This window comes from Podarcis filfolensis, assembly GCF_964270895.1.
Source record: "Podarcis filfolensis genome assembly, chromosome: 3".
NCBI lineage: Eukaryota > Metazoa > Chordata > Lepidosauria > Squamata > Lacertidae > Podarcis > Podarcis filfolensis.
The window spans coordinates 102132615-102150412 of record NC_139606.1 but is presented as its reverse complement, the minus strand read 5'-3'; the positions used below and the strand labels follow the sequence as shown (position 1 = coordinate 102150412).

Below are 17798 nucleotides of genomic sequence, written 5' to 3'. Positions count from 1 at the left end.
CAAGATCTAAGGTTTCTCCAGGAAACCCAAAGCAGCAGTCAGTCAAAGTTCTGTCTGGGAAATCCAAAGCAACAGAAGATCTTAAACAGATGTACATGAAATGAATTGATGCATGCATGCAAGTAGTAGCCAGTTTTCCATTTATCTCTCTGGTAGTCTTGACAGTTAGCTCATAAAATATGTGTTGGGTAACCAATAGGTGCTGGCTGTGACCGTGAAGATTTGACCATGCTTCTAAATTGTGACCAGGGCCCCATATTCTCTTGGCTACTTCTGGACTTGGCCAGGCTGTTTCAAGCTGTTACACTTGAGTTAATTTCCTACAAATTTGGTAGATAGTCGTCACCCAAGTCTTTGTCATCTGTTTGGCTTCTGTTACACAGACTTTGTTAACCACCTTGTATGTATGCATATTCTTAGAAGAAGATAGTCTGCAAGTTTCAAGGACTTCCAAGTCCCATAAAGAGGGTATTCGTAATGGACTTTGTAAACCCTGTGCTAAAATTCCATTTTGCTGAAGCTATGGTACGGCTTTCGGCAGGTTACACTTGCAACATGCTACCAAATAATCTTAGTTTTAAACATTTTGGTTCACAGATGGAGACCAAAGGCCTATGCACAGCCTGAATTAATGGAGCTTCTACGTTATTCAACAGAAGACTCCTACAAGCGCCTTATTTATCCGCTTCTCTGCAGAGAATTCAGGTAAAGCAACACCTTTATGGACTGTAAAGTGCCTTGTGTACCGTGATGTAGGAATATCAAATAAAAAGTATTTGCTTAAATATTTAGAAGCAGCAATTTTATAAAAAATACAGCAAGGCACTGCTCACTGGGGCTGGGTGATATAGTGTTATACAGTGGTACCTCAGTTCAAGAACAGTCCGGTTGAAGAGCGATTTGATTTATAAACTCCGCAAAACCGGAAATAGTGTCTTGGTTTGAGAACTTTACCTTGGTCTAAGAACGGGAGCTGAATGTTAGAAGGGCACCGGTGGTGGGAGGCCTCATTAGGGAAAGCACACCTCAGTTTAAGAATGGACTTCCGGAACAGATTAAGTTCGTAAACCGAGGTACCACAGTATACTCCAAAACCGGTTTGAAGTCCATATTGTGATATTTTTATTTCATAATTTTTAAAAGGTAAAGGTAAAGGTACCCCTGACTGTTAGGTCCAGTCGCAGATGACTCTGGGGTTGCATCCTCATCTCGCTCTATAGGCCAAGGGAGCCGGCGTTTGTCCGCAAGACAGCTTTCGGGTCATGTGGCCAGCATGACTAAGCTACTTCTGGTGAACCAGAGCAGTGCACGGAAATGCTGTTTACCTTCCCACCAGAGCAGTACCTATTTATCTACTTGCACTTGACGTGCTTTCAAACTGCTAGGTGGTCAGGAGCTGGGACCGAACAACGGGAGCTCACCCCGTCACGGGGTTTCGAACTGCCGACCTTCAGATCGCAAGCCCTAGGCTCTGTGGTTTAGACCACAGCGCCACCCGCATCCCTCATAATTTTTTACCTGGCAATATATCGTGCATCATGATGTGTGTGTGTGTGTGTACGCACACATGCGCTATGCAAAAATCATAATGCAGGAAATTCTGTGAATCCAGCCAGTGCCTCCACATAGCTCCATCCTTATTTCAGACATTGTGATATTTCAGTATCTTGCATGAAGGAAATTGCTTGAGGCCTTAGTCCTCACTCAGAAGTAAGCCCTGCTGTAATCAATATTGATTGATTGATTGATTGATTGATTGATTTCTATACTGTCCTTCATCCGAGGATCACAGGGTGGTTTACAATATATAAATACATACCATAGTGACAAAAAATGTCCCCCCCCCAAAAAAATTAAAAATTAAAAGGTCAATTGTTTAATTAGACCTGGGAGAAGAGGAATATTTTTGCCTGGTGGCTAAAGATAAGTAATAAAGGAGCCAGAAAGCCTCCCTGAGGAGAACTTTTCCACAAGTGGGGAGCCACCACAGAAAACGCCCGTTCTCGTGTTGCCACCCTCTGGACCTCTTACAGATGAAGCACATAAAAATTAACTACAGACTGTAGGGCCCATGTTGGTTCATATAGGGAGAGTCCTTGAGGCACTGCAGTCCTGAGCTGTTTAAGGCTTTGTAGGTAAAAACTCATTGGCAGAAGGTGCAGTTGGGCCAGGGTTGGCAACATATGCTCAAACTCTTTTGTCTCAGTGAGCAACCTGGCCTCTGAATTGCACCATCTGAAGTTTCCAAGCCATCTTCAGAGGCAGCCCCATGTATAGCACGTTGCAGTAATCTAACAATAAGTTGTACTTCCAAGTAGATCTGTGTAGGATCGATCTAATTGAAGAATTTTTAACACATGCTCTTTTAGTAGCGACGGTTTCCTGATTTGTTCTTTAGATCACAAGAATATGCAAAAAAAAAATTGGCAAGTTGAAAGACATATTTCCCCTGGCAGCTAGCATGGTGGGAAATAACTTAATGATCAAAAAATGCATTGTAAATGGGGGAAAAATTTGACAGTTTGTGTATGCAAACGGCAATTTCCTTAACATTTTTAATGACAGCACCATATTGTGAGCCCCCCATATTGAGTAATACATCAGATGGTTATAATGGTCTTGATGCAAACTGCTATGCTGCTAAAATTGTTTTATTGTATCCATTTCACAATCACTGTTTCGGTAATGTGCTCCATCATGTCGCTCTAATCCCATTTCTCTTACTTCTCTGGAGGGATTCGTGGAGGCTAATTGCTCTAGCTATAAGTATCTTTTTAGCTGTCATTTCCCCCCCCCTTCCTAAATTAACGACCTCATAGTCATAATATTGGGCTCAACTCTGCCACAGTTGCTGTACTGACTAGACTATGAAGCAATCTGTTTCACCAATGACAATATAATGGCTTTTGTAACCAGCTGAAGTGGCGTTTTGGCGCTGCAGAAATGAAATGGGAATTAAAAGCTTTTTAGGCTTATTTTTTAAAAAATGTAGAGTTCTTGTTTATTTGAAATATCACCATTCAGGATCTCCAACCCATCCACATCCTCTCTAAAAAAACACCTTCTCCGTTCTCAACAGTAGCCCTGTTAGTTAGCACTCAACATCTGCAACAAATAGTTCAACCGCACGGATATCCAGTGCTTTTGTCCAGCTAGCACGGGAGACTTCCAGTTGCGCAATGAAATGTTCCCCTCATCTTCTTACCCCTACAGGCCTCCACGTGCCAGAGGCTCCAGAGGACCTCCCAGAGGGGCATGTGGGGAGAGGAGAGGAAGGAATAAGTTGTAGAAGCAAAACACTGTTTAGGAGCCGGGAGAAATCTGTATAGGCAATGACCAATTTACTGTATTTTTCGCTCTATAAGACACACCTTTCCCCCTCCAAAAATTAAGGGGAAATGTGTGTGCGTCCTATGAAGCGAATGCAGGCTCCTTGGCTTCAGTGATAGCAACGTGAAGCCTCCGAAGCGCAGAGGGAGCGCTATCAGGGATAGCCACCTGAAGCCTTCGGAGCGCAGCGCGAGTTCCCGTTGCGCTCCGGAGGCTTCAGGTTCCTTTTGCTGAAGCCGGGGGAGCAAGATGCTCCTGGCTTCAGCAGAGAGGGAGAGCTGCGCAGCGCCCCTTCAGCCAAGCGGGAGGAGAAATGGAAGGGGCTCAGTTTCTCCTGCCGCTTCGCTGAAGGGGCGCTGAGCAGAGAGGGGGAGAATTATTTTTTCTTGTTCTCCCCCTCTAAAACAAGGTGCATCCTTTGGTTGGGTGCGTCCTATAGAGCGAAAAATACGGTACATGCGCCTGGTTGACGCACATGTGCATGCACGCATCACAGCTACCTGGAAGTGGCCGGAAAAGGGGATGGAAAGCACTTATGCGCTGTCCACGGACGTGCACAATGACCCAGAATGCAACCTCCACATAAATGGGGAGTTGCCTGTACTGATTCCTTTCTGTATAATAAAGTACTTATGTGATGCCCTCCAAATATTGCTGGACTCCAGTTCCCTTCACCTCGACCCATTGGACAAGCTGTCTGGGGTGATGGGAGCTGGAGTCAAACAACATCTGGAGGGCACTACGTTGGCTACGGCTGATGGCCTGTGACAAGTCTCAAAGGCCAGACAAAAAGAGCCTCATTTGGCCCCTGGGCCAGAGGCTCCTCACCTCTGCCATAGATGCAAGTAAGGCAGGAGGCAAAAGTTTCCTTTGAAACAAGAGCAGAGTTTCCCTGAGAATGTAATTCACTCAGGCAATGAAAAAGCTGAGTCACAGTCCACAATAAGTGTACTGTCAAATTTTAAGTGCCTGAAAAGTTCTCCTATACATTCTTTTTCAACTAATTTTATTTAAAAAAACAATTAAAAAACAATTACAAGCATGAAGTGTTTTTCAGAACAAATGCATGTGCAAATGTTAAGTCTTGTATGCAGTCATCCATGCCACATCAAAACAGACTTTGGGGGAGGGGAGTGTTTGCTCATTAAAAAGTAAGAGTAAGTAAAGGTAAAGGGACCCCTGACCATTAGGTCCAGTCGTGGCCGACTCTGGGGTTGCGGCGCTCATCTCGCTTTATTGGCCAAGGGAGCCGGCGTACAGCTTCTGGGTCATGTGGCCAGCATGACTAAGCCGCTTCTGGTGAACCAGAGCAGTGCACGGAAATGCCGTTTACCTTCCCACCGGAGCGGTACCTATTTATCTACTTGCACTTTGACGTGCTTTTGAACTGCTAGGTTGGCAGGAGCAGGGACTGAACAATGGGAGCTTACCCCGTCGCGGAGATTTGAACTGCTGACCTTCTGATCGGCAAGTACTAGGCTCTGTGGTTTAACCCACAGCGCCACCTGCATCCCCCCCCCAAAAAAAAGTAAGAGTAGGAGAGAAGAAAAAGTCATGGAAATAGGCAATGGAGTGTGAGGAAGCCAATATGCAATTTTGCCTACCTGTGATGAAATAACTCTGTTTTTTTGCTACACTCCTTTCTTAGATCTAAACTGACTTCAGACGCAGAGAAGGAATCTGTAATGATGTTCGGAAGGAACCTCCGCCAGTTGCTTCTCATGAGCCCTGTAAGAGGACGGACCTTGATGGGAGTTGATCCTGGCTATAAACATGGTTGCAAACTGGCCATCATTTCACCAACCAGTAAGTGTGGTGCTCCAGCTGTGAGAAGCACTGGTTGTGTTATCAGGACATGTGTAGCTAACATCATGCTCTGCAGATGGTGTTGGACTATAGCTTCCATCTTCTGTGACCATTAGCTATGCTTGCTGGGGTCATAGGAATCCTTTAACATCTGAAAGGCATCACGTGGGCTATCCTATACTAAACCAATGCTTTAGGCTGCTCAGCAGAAGAGGGAAACCCCAGGCAAATGGGGGGTAGGATGGGGAAGCAAAGGCATAGAAGAATTACCGTATTTTTCGCTCCATAAGATGCACCTAGTTTTTAGAGGGGGAATGCAAGAGAAAAAAAATTCTTTAAAGGGAGCGCTGAGCAGAGCCTGTACGCATCCCAGGCTCTGCTCAGCGCTCCCTTTCACGAGCCACGTGGAGTGTGTGTGCGGCGCTTGCAGGCTTTTCCCCGAGGAGGGAGAAGCCCCCAAGAGCCGCACACATGCTCCGTGTGGCTCTTTAAAGGGAGCGCGGCTCTTGGGAGCTTTTCCGGGAGGTGGGGGAAGAAGCTAGACCAGCAAGAGGGAGCGCTGTGCAGCGATCCCTATCACTGTTCTAGCTTCTGGGATAGCCACGCGAAGCCTCTTCAGGGCAGCAGGATGAAGGCTCCCCGTGCCCTGAAGAGGCTTCACACAGCTAAGCCAGAAGCTAGAACAGCGAGAGGGAGTGCTGCGCAGTGATCCCTCTTGCTGTTCTGGCTTCTGGGATAGCTGCGCAGCCTGCATTAGCTCCATAAGGTGCACACACATTTCTCCTTACTTTTTAGGAGGGAAAAAGTGCGTCTTATAGAGTGAAAAATACAGTAGTTTAATTTCTAATAGTTTGTAGCCCAATGCATTCTGGACTTATCTAGTCCTTTGGCAGGGAATTTCAAAAGAAAGAAGCTCGGTCTTTTGTTACTGCTATCTCCACTTTCCTTCCATTGTCATGATTCCTTTTAGGCACATTAGAGAACAAGGGAGGGACAGTAAAGTAAAAGGGAAGACACAGTAGAATAAAAGTTGTTTCAGGATAAGCCAGGATAAAACACATATGCGTTTAAGGAGACGCTTGAATGTAAACTTGGAAGAAGATGGTTGAATGCCAAGAATTAATAGGAATATCAGAAGCTGCCTTATACTGAATCAGACCATTAGTCCATTTAGCTCAATATTGTTGGCACGGACTGGCAGCGGCTCTCTAGGTTTTAAGCAGGAGTTTATCTGAGCCCTAAAACTGAGACATTCTGCTTGGAAAGCAGATGCTCTACCAATGAGCTGCAATCCTTCTCCAAACTCACTTTGTTGAGACATGCAACACAAATCTTTGCCATCTTGAAAACTGCGCTACAAGCTTTTCCTAAAAGATTTGGCTTGTTTTGGATGCAACCTTGAATTATGGCTCAGCCCTACAAGAATACGCTTTGGGCTTCTGTGTTTCTTTTCTCCTCTGATGTGGCTATGCAGAGGTTGGAAGCTTCCCCTCCCTGTTTTAAAGTAACTAGAGATCCTGGTTATGTTTGAACTGGGTAACACTGGTTAGTTTAAGCAATGGTTTGTAAGCAAGCTGGGTTCATAAACTAAGGCTCGATCCTGGCTTGTTTCAACAAACCATAGTTTAAAGCAGAAATAGCAAGTGATGTTGGAGTCCAGCTTACATCACCCCCACCCACATTTGTTAACACTCAGAGGTTACCATGGTATCTATCCATAGTTAACCAGTGTCCCCCCACTTTGCACACAGTGAGAAACTCTGGTTTGTTTAAAACAGGAAGCAAAAGCTCCTGTTTGCAGCTGCAGAACAGCAAGAGAGAGGAGGGGTTCATGCATAAGCCTTAAGCTTGCTGAAATTTGTTCCAGTATCACCAAACCATGGTTTAGTGTTGCATATGAAACGGACCACCAAGTTTATTCTTCCTAACTAGATGGCTTTTCATTTCTTGTCACCTTAGGCCAAATACTCCATACTGATGTTGTCTATTTACACTCTGGTAAAGGATTCCGTGAAGCTGAGAAGATACGGACACTTCTGCTGGATTACAAGTATGTTAAACAAACCTTCACTCTTTTAGTCTGCCTGTGTATTTATTAGAGCTGAACCAAAATGGAAGAGTTGCCTTTTAGCAATCCTGTTTGGTGGCCCTAGAAATCTGCCTCCCCTGCTTTTTGGCAGCCTTTTTCAGCCATTAGCAGGGTATTGGGAAGAGGGAGAGGAGCACATGTCTGTTGCTGAGACAACAGGGCCAACATTCCCTGTCTTGCTGAGCTGTGTTGGGCGGGCAATGGTGCTACCAATGCAATGTGGCAAGAAAGGGGCCATGTTTGCTCCATCATATCCTGGCTTCATAAACTGAGATATGAATGAACCTTCCTTGCTCCCTTCTCTGGGTACTTGAATGCATTATGAAATTACCTCCCTTTAACCATAGGTTCCCACTTCATCTTGAACCAGCTTCAAACTGTGGTTTAAGGTCTGGCTTGTGCCATTGTTTCCCTGTTTGAATGAAATGGGAAACCATGGTTAGTGGGATACTTTCACACTGCATTCAGGTATGCTGTGAAGCTGAGATACCTCAACTGGACCAGGGAGCATCATTCCTCTTTCTTCATTAATGGATGTGTGCAGCACTTCCATCTCCTTTCACAGTAAAGGAGTTTTCTCTTTGTTCAGGAATGTATGGGAGATGCATTGTGCATTAATTCATTTCAGGTTAACAGGGCTGCCCTTCCCCTTATCAGTGTTAATTGTGCAACATTGTCTTGTGAGAAGATACTCACCACATTCTCAGCCCATGAAATAATTACGGTAGCCTGTGTTATTACAGCTTCCCATTGCATTTTCTGATCCAATCAAGTGATAAAAATCGATATACGTGAATGGAAGCAGGATAAAGAGTTGAAGGAGAAGTTTACAATTACCTGCACAATTGTTCATTCAAAAATACTTTTATTTCATTTCATTTGTAAAAATTGGGGTTAGTTTTCCCAGACAGTTTGCTTAAGGGTGGTACAGTATATGAGCTTATAAGCAAACAAACAAACGAACACCAGCTCTTTGCATCTCCGCTATCTGAAACAATGTACTATGTTAGGTGGCCTTTTCATGTTAACTCAGGTAAGTTGACCTTCTTTTTCCCATTCCATATTGTTGAGCCAGGTGCATCATCTCCTCTCTGATCTGTTGGTGGAGGAAGCAACAGCGCCCCCTACTGGGACAGATGGTGCCATAATGACACCATACCTTCTCAACCTTAATAATTCTCTTTTCCCCTCCCTCTGAAAGCTGCGGCACTGTTGTGATTGGCAATGGAACGGCTTGTAGGGAAACAGAAGCTTACTTTGCTGACTTGATTACGAAGAAATACTTCGCGCCTTTGGATGTCACTTACTGGTAAGAAAATATGTGAAGCGTGGTCTTTGCTTTTGTAGAAATGTAGCTTCTATAAGAATTTTTTTGTTTGGTTTTTTGTTGAGATGGCAATTTCCCCATGTACAGTGGTACCTCGGGCTACATATGCTTCAGGTTACATTCGCTTCAGGTTACAGACTCCACTAACCCAGAAATAGTACTTCGGGTTAAGAACTTTGCTTCAGGATGAGAACAGAAATCGTGCTCTGGCGGCGCGGTGGCAGCAGGAAGCCCCATTAGCTAAAGTGGTGCTTCAGGTTAAGAACAGTTTCAGGTTAAGAACGGACCTCTGGAACGAATTACGTTCTTAACCTGAGGTACCACTGTATCTTCTTCTGCTCAGTCCAGCTGTTTTCAGGCAAAACATCAAAACAAACAAAGAGACATTGAACATCATCATCATCATTAGTCTCCAGAGGGCCTGTGGAAACAAACTGAAGGAAACAGTTCGTTGATAGTCCCAATAATTATGGTCATGGTACGGCGCAGGAACGGGGAACACTTTTCAGCTGGGTAAAGCCAGGGGCAAAACTGATTGGAGCAATGAATGCAAATGTTAACCATTGTACTATAGACAAATTTCTACAACACTCACCAATTTTAATTCGGGGTGGGGATGGGGGTGGAGTATTCCCAATTAGCAAAAGTTTGGGAATGCAGATGTAGACCTGATTGTCTTTATAAAGGTAAGGTAAAGGTAAAGGACCCCTGGATGGTTAAGGTCAGTCCAAGGCAACTATGGGGTTGCAGCTCTTATCTTGCTTTAAGGCCAAAGGAGCCGGTGTTTGTCCACAAACATCTTTCTGGGTCATATGGCCAGCATGACTATACTGCTTCTGGTGCAACGGGACACTGTGACAGAAACCAGAGTGCATGGAAATGCCGTTTACCTTCCTGCCAGAGTGGTACCTATTTATCTACTTGCATTGGCGTGCTTTCGAACTGCTAGGTTGGCAGGAGCTGGGACAGAGCAACAGGAGCTCACCCCATAGCGTTGATTCACACCGCCGACCTTCTGATTGGCAAGCCTAGGAGGATCAGTGGTTTAGACCACAGCGCCACCTGCGTCCCATGGTTCCTGACTGGACTGGGTAATGCACCACAAATTACGATTTTCTAGGTGACATGTTTTTGTCATCACCCACCTGTCTCGGGAGGCAATGGAGGAGTGCATCTTTGGGGTTGAAGCAAAACTGTTGGGAGATTGTAGTGCCTGCTGTGGCTGTAGAGACCTATAATGGAGAGACATGATTTGTTGCAGCTGGGGCAGAGGAAGGCGTGCCACTGCAGATGCACCACAGCCTATCTTAATAATAGAAAGTGAAGTGCTTCAGGCTGAAATCTTCTGGGTGTTTACTTAGATAAATCCCACTGAGGTCAATTGCCCAACAGTGAAATCCTAACCATGTCCTGTAAGTGCTATTGAACCCAACTGGGTGTAAAGGTAAAGGGACCCCTGACCATTAGGTCCAGTCGTGACCGACTCTGGGGTTGCGGCGCTCATCTCGCTTTATTGGCTGAGGGAGCCGGCGTACAGCTTCCGGGTCATGTGGCCAGCATGACTAAGCTGCTTCTGGCGAACCAGAGCAGCACACGGAAACGCCGTTTACCTTCCTGCCGGAGCAGTACCTATTTATCTACTTGCACTTTGACGTGCTTTTGAACTGCTAGGTTGGCAGGAGCAGGGACCGAGCAACGAGAGCTCACCCCGTCGCGGGGATTCGAACCGCCGACCTTCTGATCGGCAAGTCCTAGGCTCTGTGGTTTAACCCACAGCGCCACCTGCGTCCCTTGCAACTGGGCTTAGACCTGGGTAAATGGAATTAAGATTGAAACCGTCGCTTGAATGGAATTAGATCATTGGAAGCTGCCTTATTGTTGGTCCATCTAGCTCAGTATGTCTGCAATGACTGGCAAGGGCTCTCCAAATTTTCAGACATGGAACATTCCTAGTTCTACCTGTAGATACCAAGGATTGAAGCTGGGGCCTTCTGCAGGTGCCCTGCCACTGAGCCATGGCCCTTCCCTAATTCTAGCTTATCTCACTGAAATATGTGGGATGACTCTGAAACTGTTTATGTTGAAATGGAATGGATTTTGATGGACCAAGTCCACAATCCTCTACACGTTGTTCCATGAAGCTCAATGGACTTTCTTCTGCATTGATATATGCAGGATTGTGTCCTTAGTGCCTCTTTAACCACCCTTGACCGCTGGCTGATGAAAACACTGTTACCAAGTAAAGAATGCATACAGATTTTTTGTATTTGTCGCTTGTCTTCCCTGAAATTTGCCTCTATTAATAGTTTTTGAGCCATGTGCTTATTCATTCACTTTGGGCAAGCACTTCTCCCTGTTCCAGCTATCGAGAAATTGGTAGTACTGTATTTGCAGCCACCGGTCATCTGGGAGCATTTAACTATGCCGAAAGAGATTAAGCAAAATCCACTGAGCGTCTAATTTCCAGTGCATTCTACTCCATTGCTTAAGCAACTTAAATATCAGTATTAAACGCTTTGGTCTTTCCTAATGGAATCACTTCCTAGCTTTGAAGTGGGCCCCTTACTGGCGAAAGTTTTAGTTTACGGTTCTCGTTCTTTTGTATTTTATATGTGTCTGCGCAAACCTTTACGTGCCCCTTTTGACTTTAATGTGTGTTACATTTCCAAATATCTGCATTAGTCTCTCCGGACTTTGCCACTTTCAAGTCCCCTTGCCCTCCTCTGTTTCTAATGTTTCACCCAGCCTAATTACATTTACTTTTCTGCTTCACAGCGCTCTCAGTTTGAAGGGTGATTTAATGTTTGGGGTTTGCATTATGATAATTATATTTCAAGACCATGGTGGGGGGGATTAAGATGTATTTGCTCCGGTTGCAGATAAAAAGGGTTCAGATCCACTTGTACAACTTGATTGGTTAACAGCCCATAGTTTTTATTATTATATTTGCTGCTCATGCAGCATTAATTCTCAATTCATCAGGGTACCCAGGGTGCTGTAACTCTAGAGGTGACCTTGGGACTTGATTTACCTCCGCTCGGTTTTCTTTGTTAATGTGCCATGAAAGAAGTACATGAAAGATAGCCAACTTCAAAGCACCTTTTAAAGGAAAATGGCTGATACAAATCCCCTGGCTTTTAATAATGCCTGTCAAATGTTTCAGCTGTCTTGCGTCCTTTTACAAGCTTTTGCTTGCTGCAGTAAATCAGTTTGTTTCAGGTTGGGATGGGGGCCATTAGAGAACAACAGGATTATTTTTATTTTATTTTATTTTGCTTTTTGTTCACTTTTGCAGTTATTACAATCACTTACTAACAGCAGAATCCTGGTGCATGCCTACTCGGAAGTAAATCCCAATGAATTCAGTGGGACTTACTCCCAAGTAAGTGACACATTAACAAGTAAGTGTTTGGGATTGCAGCTTAATTTTTTTCTTAGTTGCCTTCCTCTAGAAAAGTTGGCTTTCAAAAATTCCAGGTAAGCAAGTACTTTCTTGATTCTTGTTAATAATAGTAATAGTAATACTCTTAAAACTAGTAAAATGATTAAAAAAATTGTTATGAATAACACAGCATTTAAATAGATAATCTCATCTGCCAGTAGTTGGGAGTTATTAGAAGAATTAATTTTTTAAAGAAAATTGTAAAAAGTTAAAGCCCATCTTTCTCAAGTGAAAGATGAAAATTTCGTACAATGAAAATTAAAACAGCAAAACCTCAAGTCCTAGGACATGGTTGGAAGATGAGTGATGTAGCAAGGTTGAAGCAACACAGGTACACGTCTTTGTCCGTTTATGCAGGGGAGATCACTTGGGATTTACTATATGTGCCATTTTGAGTTCTATTATGGAAAAAAGGTGGGATAATAATTAAATGAGTGCAAGAAGAAGAAGAAGTAGGTTTTCACCAGGCAGGGATGAGAAGATCCCCAGGAGGCATTGTCAACTAGATCTAGTGGGTTTCTTGGTTTGTTTGTTTATTATTAAAAATATACACCACAAAGTGCGGTTTACATAAAACAATAAAAATACTGCGATAACATTTGCTAAAGTTCCCCAAAAAACAAGATAAAACAAAACTATATATTGCAGATGAAACTTCACAGTGAACAAAACACTGTTAAAAGGCGGGGGCCCAGGAAAGCTTAAGAAAGCATATATACTTTTGAAAGAGGTGGTCAGAAGTAATTCCTGTCTCCAGGGAGTTCATTCAGAAGTCTGGGTGCTGTCACCAAGATGGCCCCCTCCCACATTGTCATCAAGTGATAATCTGCTGATAGTGGAACAACCAGCAAGATTTCTCCAAAAGATCGTACAGACTCGCTTGACCTATTCTGGGGGTGGGGTGGAGAGTTGTCTGAATGCCAACAGCTAAACCTTGGCTTGGTAGCTAATAGGCTGCTAGTGCAGATATTTCAGTACCGATGTCATATATGTAAAGCAGTGTCTCACCATGTAGAGGAGAGGGTAATTATAATTACCTGGGCACATTTCACTCTGACTTCAGGCTTGGTTTTGGTACCGCGACAGCCCTGGTTGATGATGGAGTAGAGACCTTCTGGTCCCCCTTGATCTCCCAGCTGCTTTTGATACTATTGACCTCGGTATTCTCACTGGTTTGGGAGCTGGAGGTATGGTGGTTGTGGTGGTTCCACTCCTACCTTCAGGGCAGTTCCCAAAGTGCTTCTGCTTCGCCCCTGTGGTGATGCTGCTGTAGGATCTCACAGGCTTCTGTCCTCCATGGTATTTCATATCTCTATGAGGCTGGTGGGAGCAGTCATCAGGGATTTGGAGCACAGCATCGTCAAATGCAAATGAAGGTCAATAATTTTTATAATAGCGTAACCAAGTGAGGCTGAGCAGGTACTGGGAAGATGCCTGGAGGCATGAATGGACTTGATAAGAGCCAGTAAGCTGAAATGGAGTCCCAACAAAGCAAAAGCACTTCTGATGGGTAGTTGTTGTGGGGCGGGGTATGGCCTGTTATAGATTGAGTTCCCACAGCAGACAATGATGGCCACCAACCTAAAAAGGGACCCCTGACCATTAGGTCCAGTCGTGGACGACTCTGGGGTTGCGACGCTCATCTCGCTTTACTGGCCAAGGAAGCTGGCGTACAGCTTCCGGGTCATGTGGCCAGCATGACTAAGCTGCTTCTGGCGAACCAGAGCAGCGCATGGAAACGCCATTTACTTTCCCGCCGGAGCGATACCTATTTATCTACTTGCACTTTGACATGCTTTTGAACTGCTAGGTTGGCAGGAGCTGGGACCGAGCAACGGGAGCTCACCCCGCTTTGGGGATTCGAACCGCCGACCTTCTGATCAGCAAGTCCTAGGCTCTGTGGTTTAACCCACAGCGCCACCCGCGTCCCTAGGCCACCAACCTAGATGGCTTCAAAAGAGGATTAGACCAATTCATGGAGGAGAGGGCTAGCAATGCTTCTGAATGCCAGTTGGTGGAAACCACAGAAGGGAAGGTTGCTGTTGTACTTGAGTCCTCCTTGCTGTTTTCTCACAGGCATCTAGTTGGCCACTGTGAGAACAGAATGCTGGACTAGATAGGCCATTGGCCTGATGCATTAGGGTGTTCTTGCACATTTACTTACCCCCCTTCCAGCTCTTAATGTTTATGAATGACTTGAGACTCCTCTACCTTGCACGGCAGGCCTTTATATTAGATATTCTTAATGCAAATCCAGCATGTCAACTTTTGTAATCTAGGAGGCAAATCCTTACCTAGTCCTTATGGACCTTCTGACAAATTGCTGAGATCAGTTACAGTCCTACATACTGGCCTGCATTAAAAATGTGCTCTTACGGGTTTTGACATTTTAAAGGTTTGGAAATGAGATACTCCCAAAAGTTATTTACTGTCAGCGGAAAAAGGAAGTCCTGGAACCTACTAAACATTTTGTCAGGCAGGATTTTCAAACTGCTTCAATAAATGGACGTGTGTGATATCACCTTCGTAACAGCCTCCCCCTGCCTTGACTTTTTCTAGTAATATATTATTACTTGAGGCCTTTAATTCAAAATGGAAAACAAAATGGATGGTTACCTATCTACCTATCATTGAACTGAGTCTCTCCACTATGAAACTAATATGTTTTGAATCTCAGGAACTCTTGTGGGATCTCAGGAGCCAAGCCAGTTTGAATAACTGATTCGAAGTAGCTCCCCCCCGCCCCATGTCGGTGTCTGTTCTTATTTCGCTGTTTCTGAAATTATTCCTGCAGTTGACGTGCAGTGCCCCCTCCAAACACAACCTTTTCCCTCTCTAGCCCAATTGAATTGTCTCATTTAATTAAATGCAATTAATTATTCAGCAAACAAATTAGTCAGCCTGCAAATCGGAAGCTATTTAGTACTTTTGGTTGGAATGCGCTAGAATTAGCATTTGATAAAATGTTGTTTGACATTTGAACCTGTTAAGAAGCGTTTCGGAGAAATGGTTTAGACGTGTGCCTTCGCTGGAACACTCATGCCTCACTGCTGTGTGGAAGAACTTTGGAAAGGAAATTTTGGGGAGACCAATGGTACAGTTCCCTTGATGAGTCTACTCTGTATAATTTCACCCGTGCAATGCTAGGGCTGAAACATTAATAGCAGCAGTAATAACAGTAACAACAACAACTTTCCATACAACCCTTCATCCGAAGACCACAGGGCGGTTTACAGTGTAAAACATATCTTGCTACGCTGCCCTCTTCAGTCAGCAGTGGCAAGTTCAATCAATTTTGGTGTTTCATTATTTCAAACAATTCTTTATAGATGGGGTAGGGCTGGGCAATATTCGTCCAAAACTGGTTCAAAGTCCAAATTGTGATATTGGTTTCATAATTTTTGACCTGGAAATATATCACGAATCATGATGTGTGTGTGTGCGCGCTATGCAAAAATCACAACGTGTTGGAAAACCGTGAAGCCAGCCAATGTTTCTCTTGATTCCTGCAACCCTGCTATAAGTGGGTAGGGAAGGGAAATTGTAGTAGAGAGATGAATTGGAGTGACTAGGAATGCATGAAGGGATCAAGAACATAGAGCAAGCTGTCTTGGCAGGCTTAAATACCGGTAGGTCACTCCCCTCACCTTGGGGGGAAGGGTTACCAAACTCTTTTTTCTCTCACTTCTGCCATGTGAACGCTACCACTAAGGAGGTCCAAATTGGATGTTCCAAGCTTAGACTACATGGCTTAATAATTTAGAAACCCTTACCATTTTGGAACCCAAGTTATACCGCCTGTCTTTTCTTGCTGCTGTATGAAAAAACCACATGAATCTGACCTTTGAAGAGTTTGTAAGTACAGTGGTACCTCTGGTTTTGAACGCTTCAGGTTACGGACTCCACTAACCTGGAGGTAGCTGCTCCTGGTTGCGAACTTTGCCCTAGGAAATTGGATGCCGGAGGCCCCATTAGTGAAAACGCGCCTCAGGATAAGAACGGTTTCAGCTTAAGAACGGACCTCCGGAACAAATTATGTTCATAACCAGAGGTACCACTGTAAAGCATTTTTAACTTATCAGCAGTATGCTTTCCTTCTGGGGGAAATTTGGAAGCAACTCAAAAGGGGGTATTTTAAAGGTCTAATAGTCTACCCCGCTGAGCAAAAACCGTAACCCGTCCACTTTATCTAGGTGGCTTAGGGTGTGCATCTCTTTGGCCTATGACTCCCTGAATCTTCCGCGTCCTGGAAATTTGACGGCCCATTCTACCAGGGGAGCAGCAAACTGCTGCATTCTGCACTAACGCCACCCTAGCCGACACGTGTAGGGCAGCCACATTGGGCATCTCCCAGCACATTACGAGGCATTACAAGATGGGCATTTATGCCTCTGCTGAAGGCACCTTTGCCTTCAGGGTCCTACAGCAGCCATCAGTGGACTCAAGGCTGCCATTTAAAAATTTCTACAGTGCTGCTACAGTGATGACATTATGGGCACTCCAGGGCATTGTGGGAAATTTTTAATGATGTGCGGCCCATGACTGGCACCAGCAATGGTGTTGACTGGGGTGCTTAAGCTCTCTTGGTTGCCTGAGGATACTATGTGCTTCCATTGGCCTTTATTTAGACCTTTTCTTCCCATGCTATATCCCTTATCTGATTCACTTCCAATGCTGCTATGCCCCACATAGATTTAATAGCAGATGGGGGCGGGCGGATTTAGATTGGGGAAGTGGCATAGGAAGAAGGGTTAAGTACCCCTTCCCCTGGTACCCTCTTCAAAGCAGCTGTGTGTGACTGCTGGTTGGTAAAATGAAAATCCACAGAGATCCTAATTGTGGATTTCCTGTGTCCTGTCACATTTCGCCCTGATTTGGCAGAATATAGTGTTCATCTCTTCCCAGGAGATTTCTGCCTAGGTCCCGCGTTTGTCATTTCCTAAGCTGTGTTAAACCAATGTCTTAAGATCTACAGTGATTAGATGTACGATGTCACTGGAACACCCTGGGCTGATTTAACACTGCTTTAATGGGAAGTAAGTGTGATCTCTGTAAGCAGGGTTGTATCTCTGCTCTTCTGTCTTCGAGGGAGTGGAGCAGTGGTGATGATCAGACGTCCCAATATTTGGAGCTGGTTTGGATTCAGATCAGCATCTGTGATGACAGATGCTGAGCAGATGTGTTCGATAACTGGCACAAACGATCTTTAGGACTCTTGACGATGAGAGCAATGAAGAGAAGACACAAAAAGAGGCCTGAAGGAAGACGACTGCATGATTTCAGAGTATTTCACGGTATCCGTTCATGTTGCTATGTGGCTATCAGTATAATTTTTCCTGACTATAGGTCTTTAGGGCTGATGAGAAACACTTCAGGATTTGTTTTTAAAAATACATTTTTATATATAATATTTTGCTGGATGGCTTGGCTCTCTTGTGCTCCTTCCGCTCTGAATGGTAGTCTTTCATATCTTTTCTCTCTCTTTTTCTTTAGCTTCACAGTGATATATTCTAGCAGAACATGCAGTTTCATTTTTGAGTCTGCTTTTCTTTTTGTTGTTCTGCTGGACGTTAAATGTATTGACTGGATCTGCCCAGTCCCATTACTGCCTTCCAGCAAACAGCAATATTCTTTATGACAGACGGGGCAGGATTTTTAAAAACCATGCAGTCTGTTATTGGCATACAAATACCGTAAGCGATAGAAGCTCTGTTGGATCATTCTGTTGGCATCTGATAAGCAAAGACAAATAAGGGATGCAAAATCAGATTTGTTTATTTTTCTTCATTAAAAAAACTTTATAG

General features: G+C 44.3%; 1 protein-coding gene across 1 annotated transcript in view; it reads left to right on the top strand.

Annotated features, from left to right (window-relative positions):
* The window catches only part of SRBD1 (S1 RNA binding domain 1), a 164312-nt gene that overhangs the window by 29312 nt on the left and 117202 nt on the right, over positions 1–17798 (top strand). Inside the window, exons 11-14 of the mRNA XM_083605025.1 lie at positions 598–705; positions 4979–5136; positions 7096–7186; positions 8427–8534. Coding sequence (XP_083461151.1) covers positions 598–705; positions 4979–5136; positions 7096–7186; positions 8427–8534 — 465 coding nt within the window. The remainder of the gene's footprint in view (positions 1–597; positions 706–4978; positions 5137–7095; positions 7187–8426; positions 8535–17798) is intronic.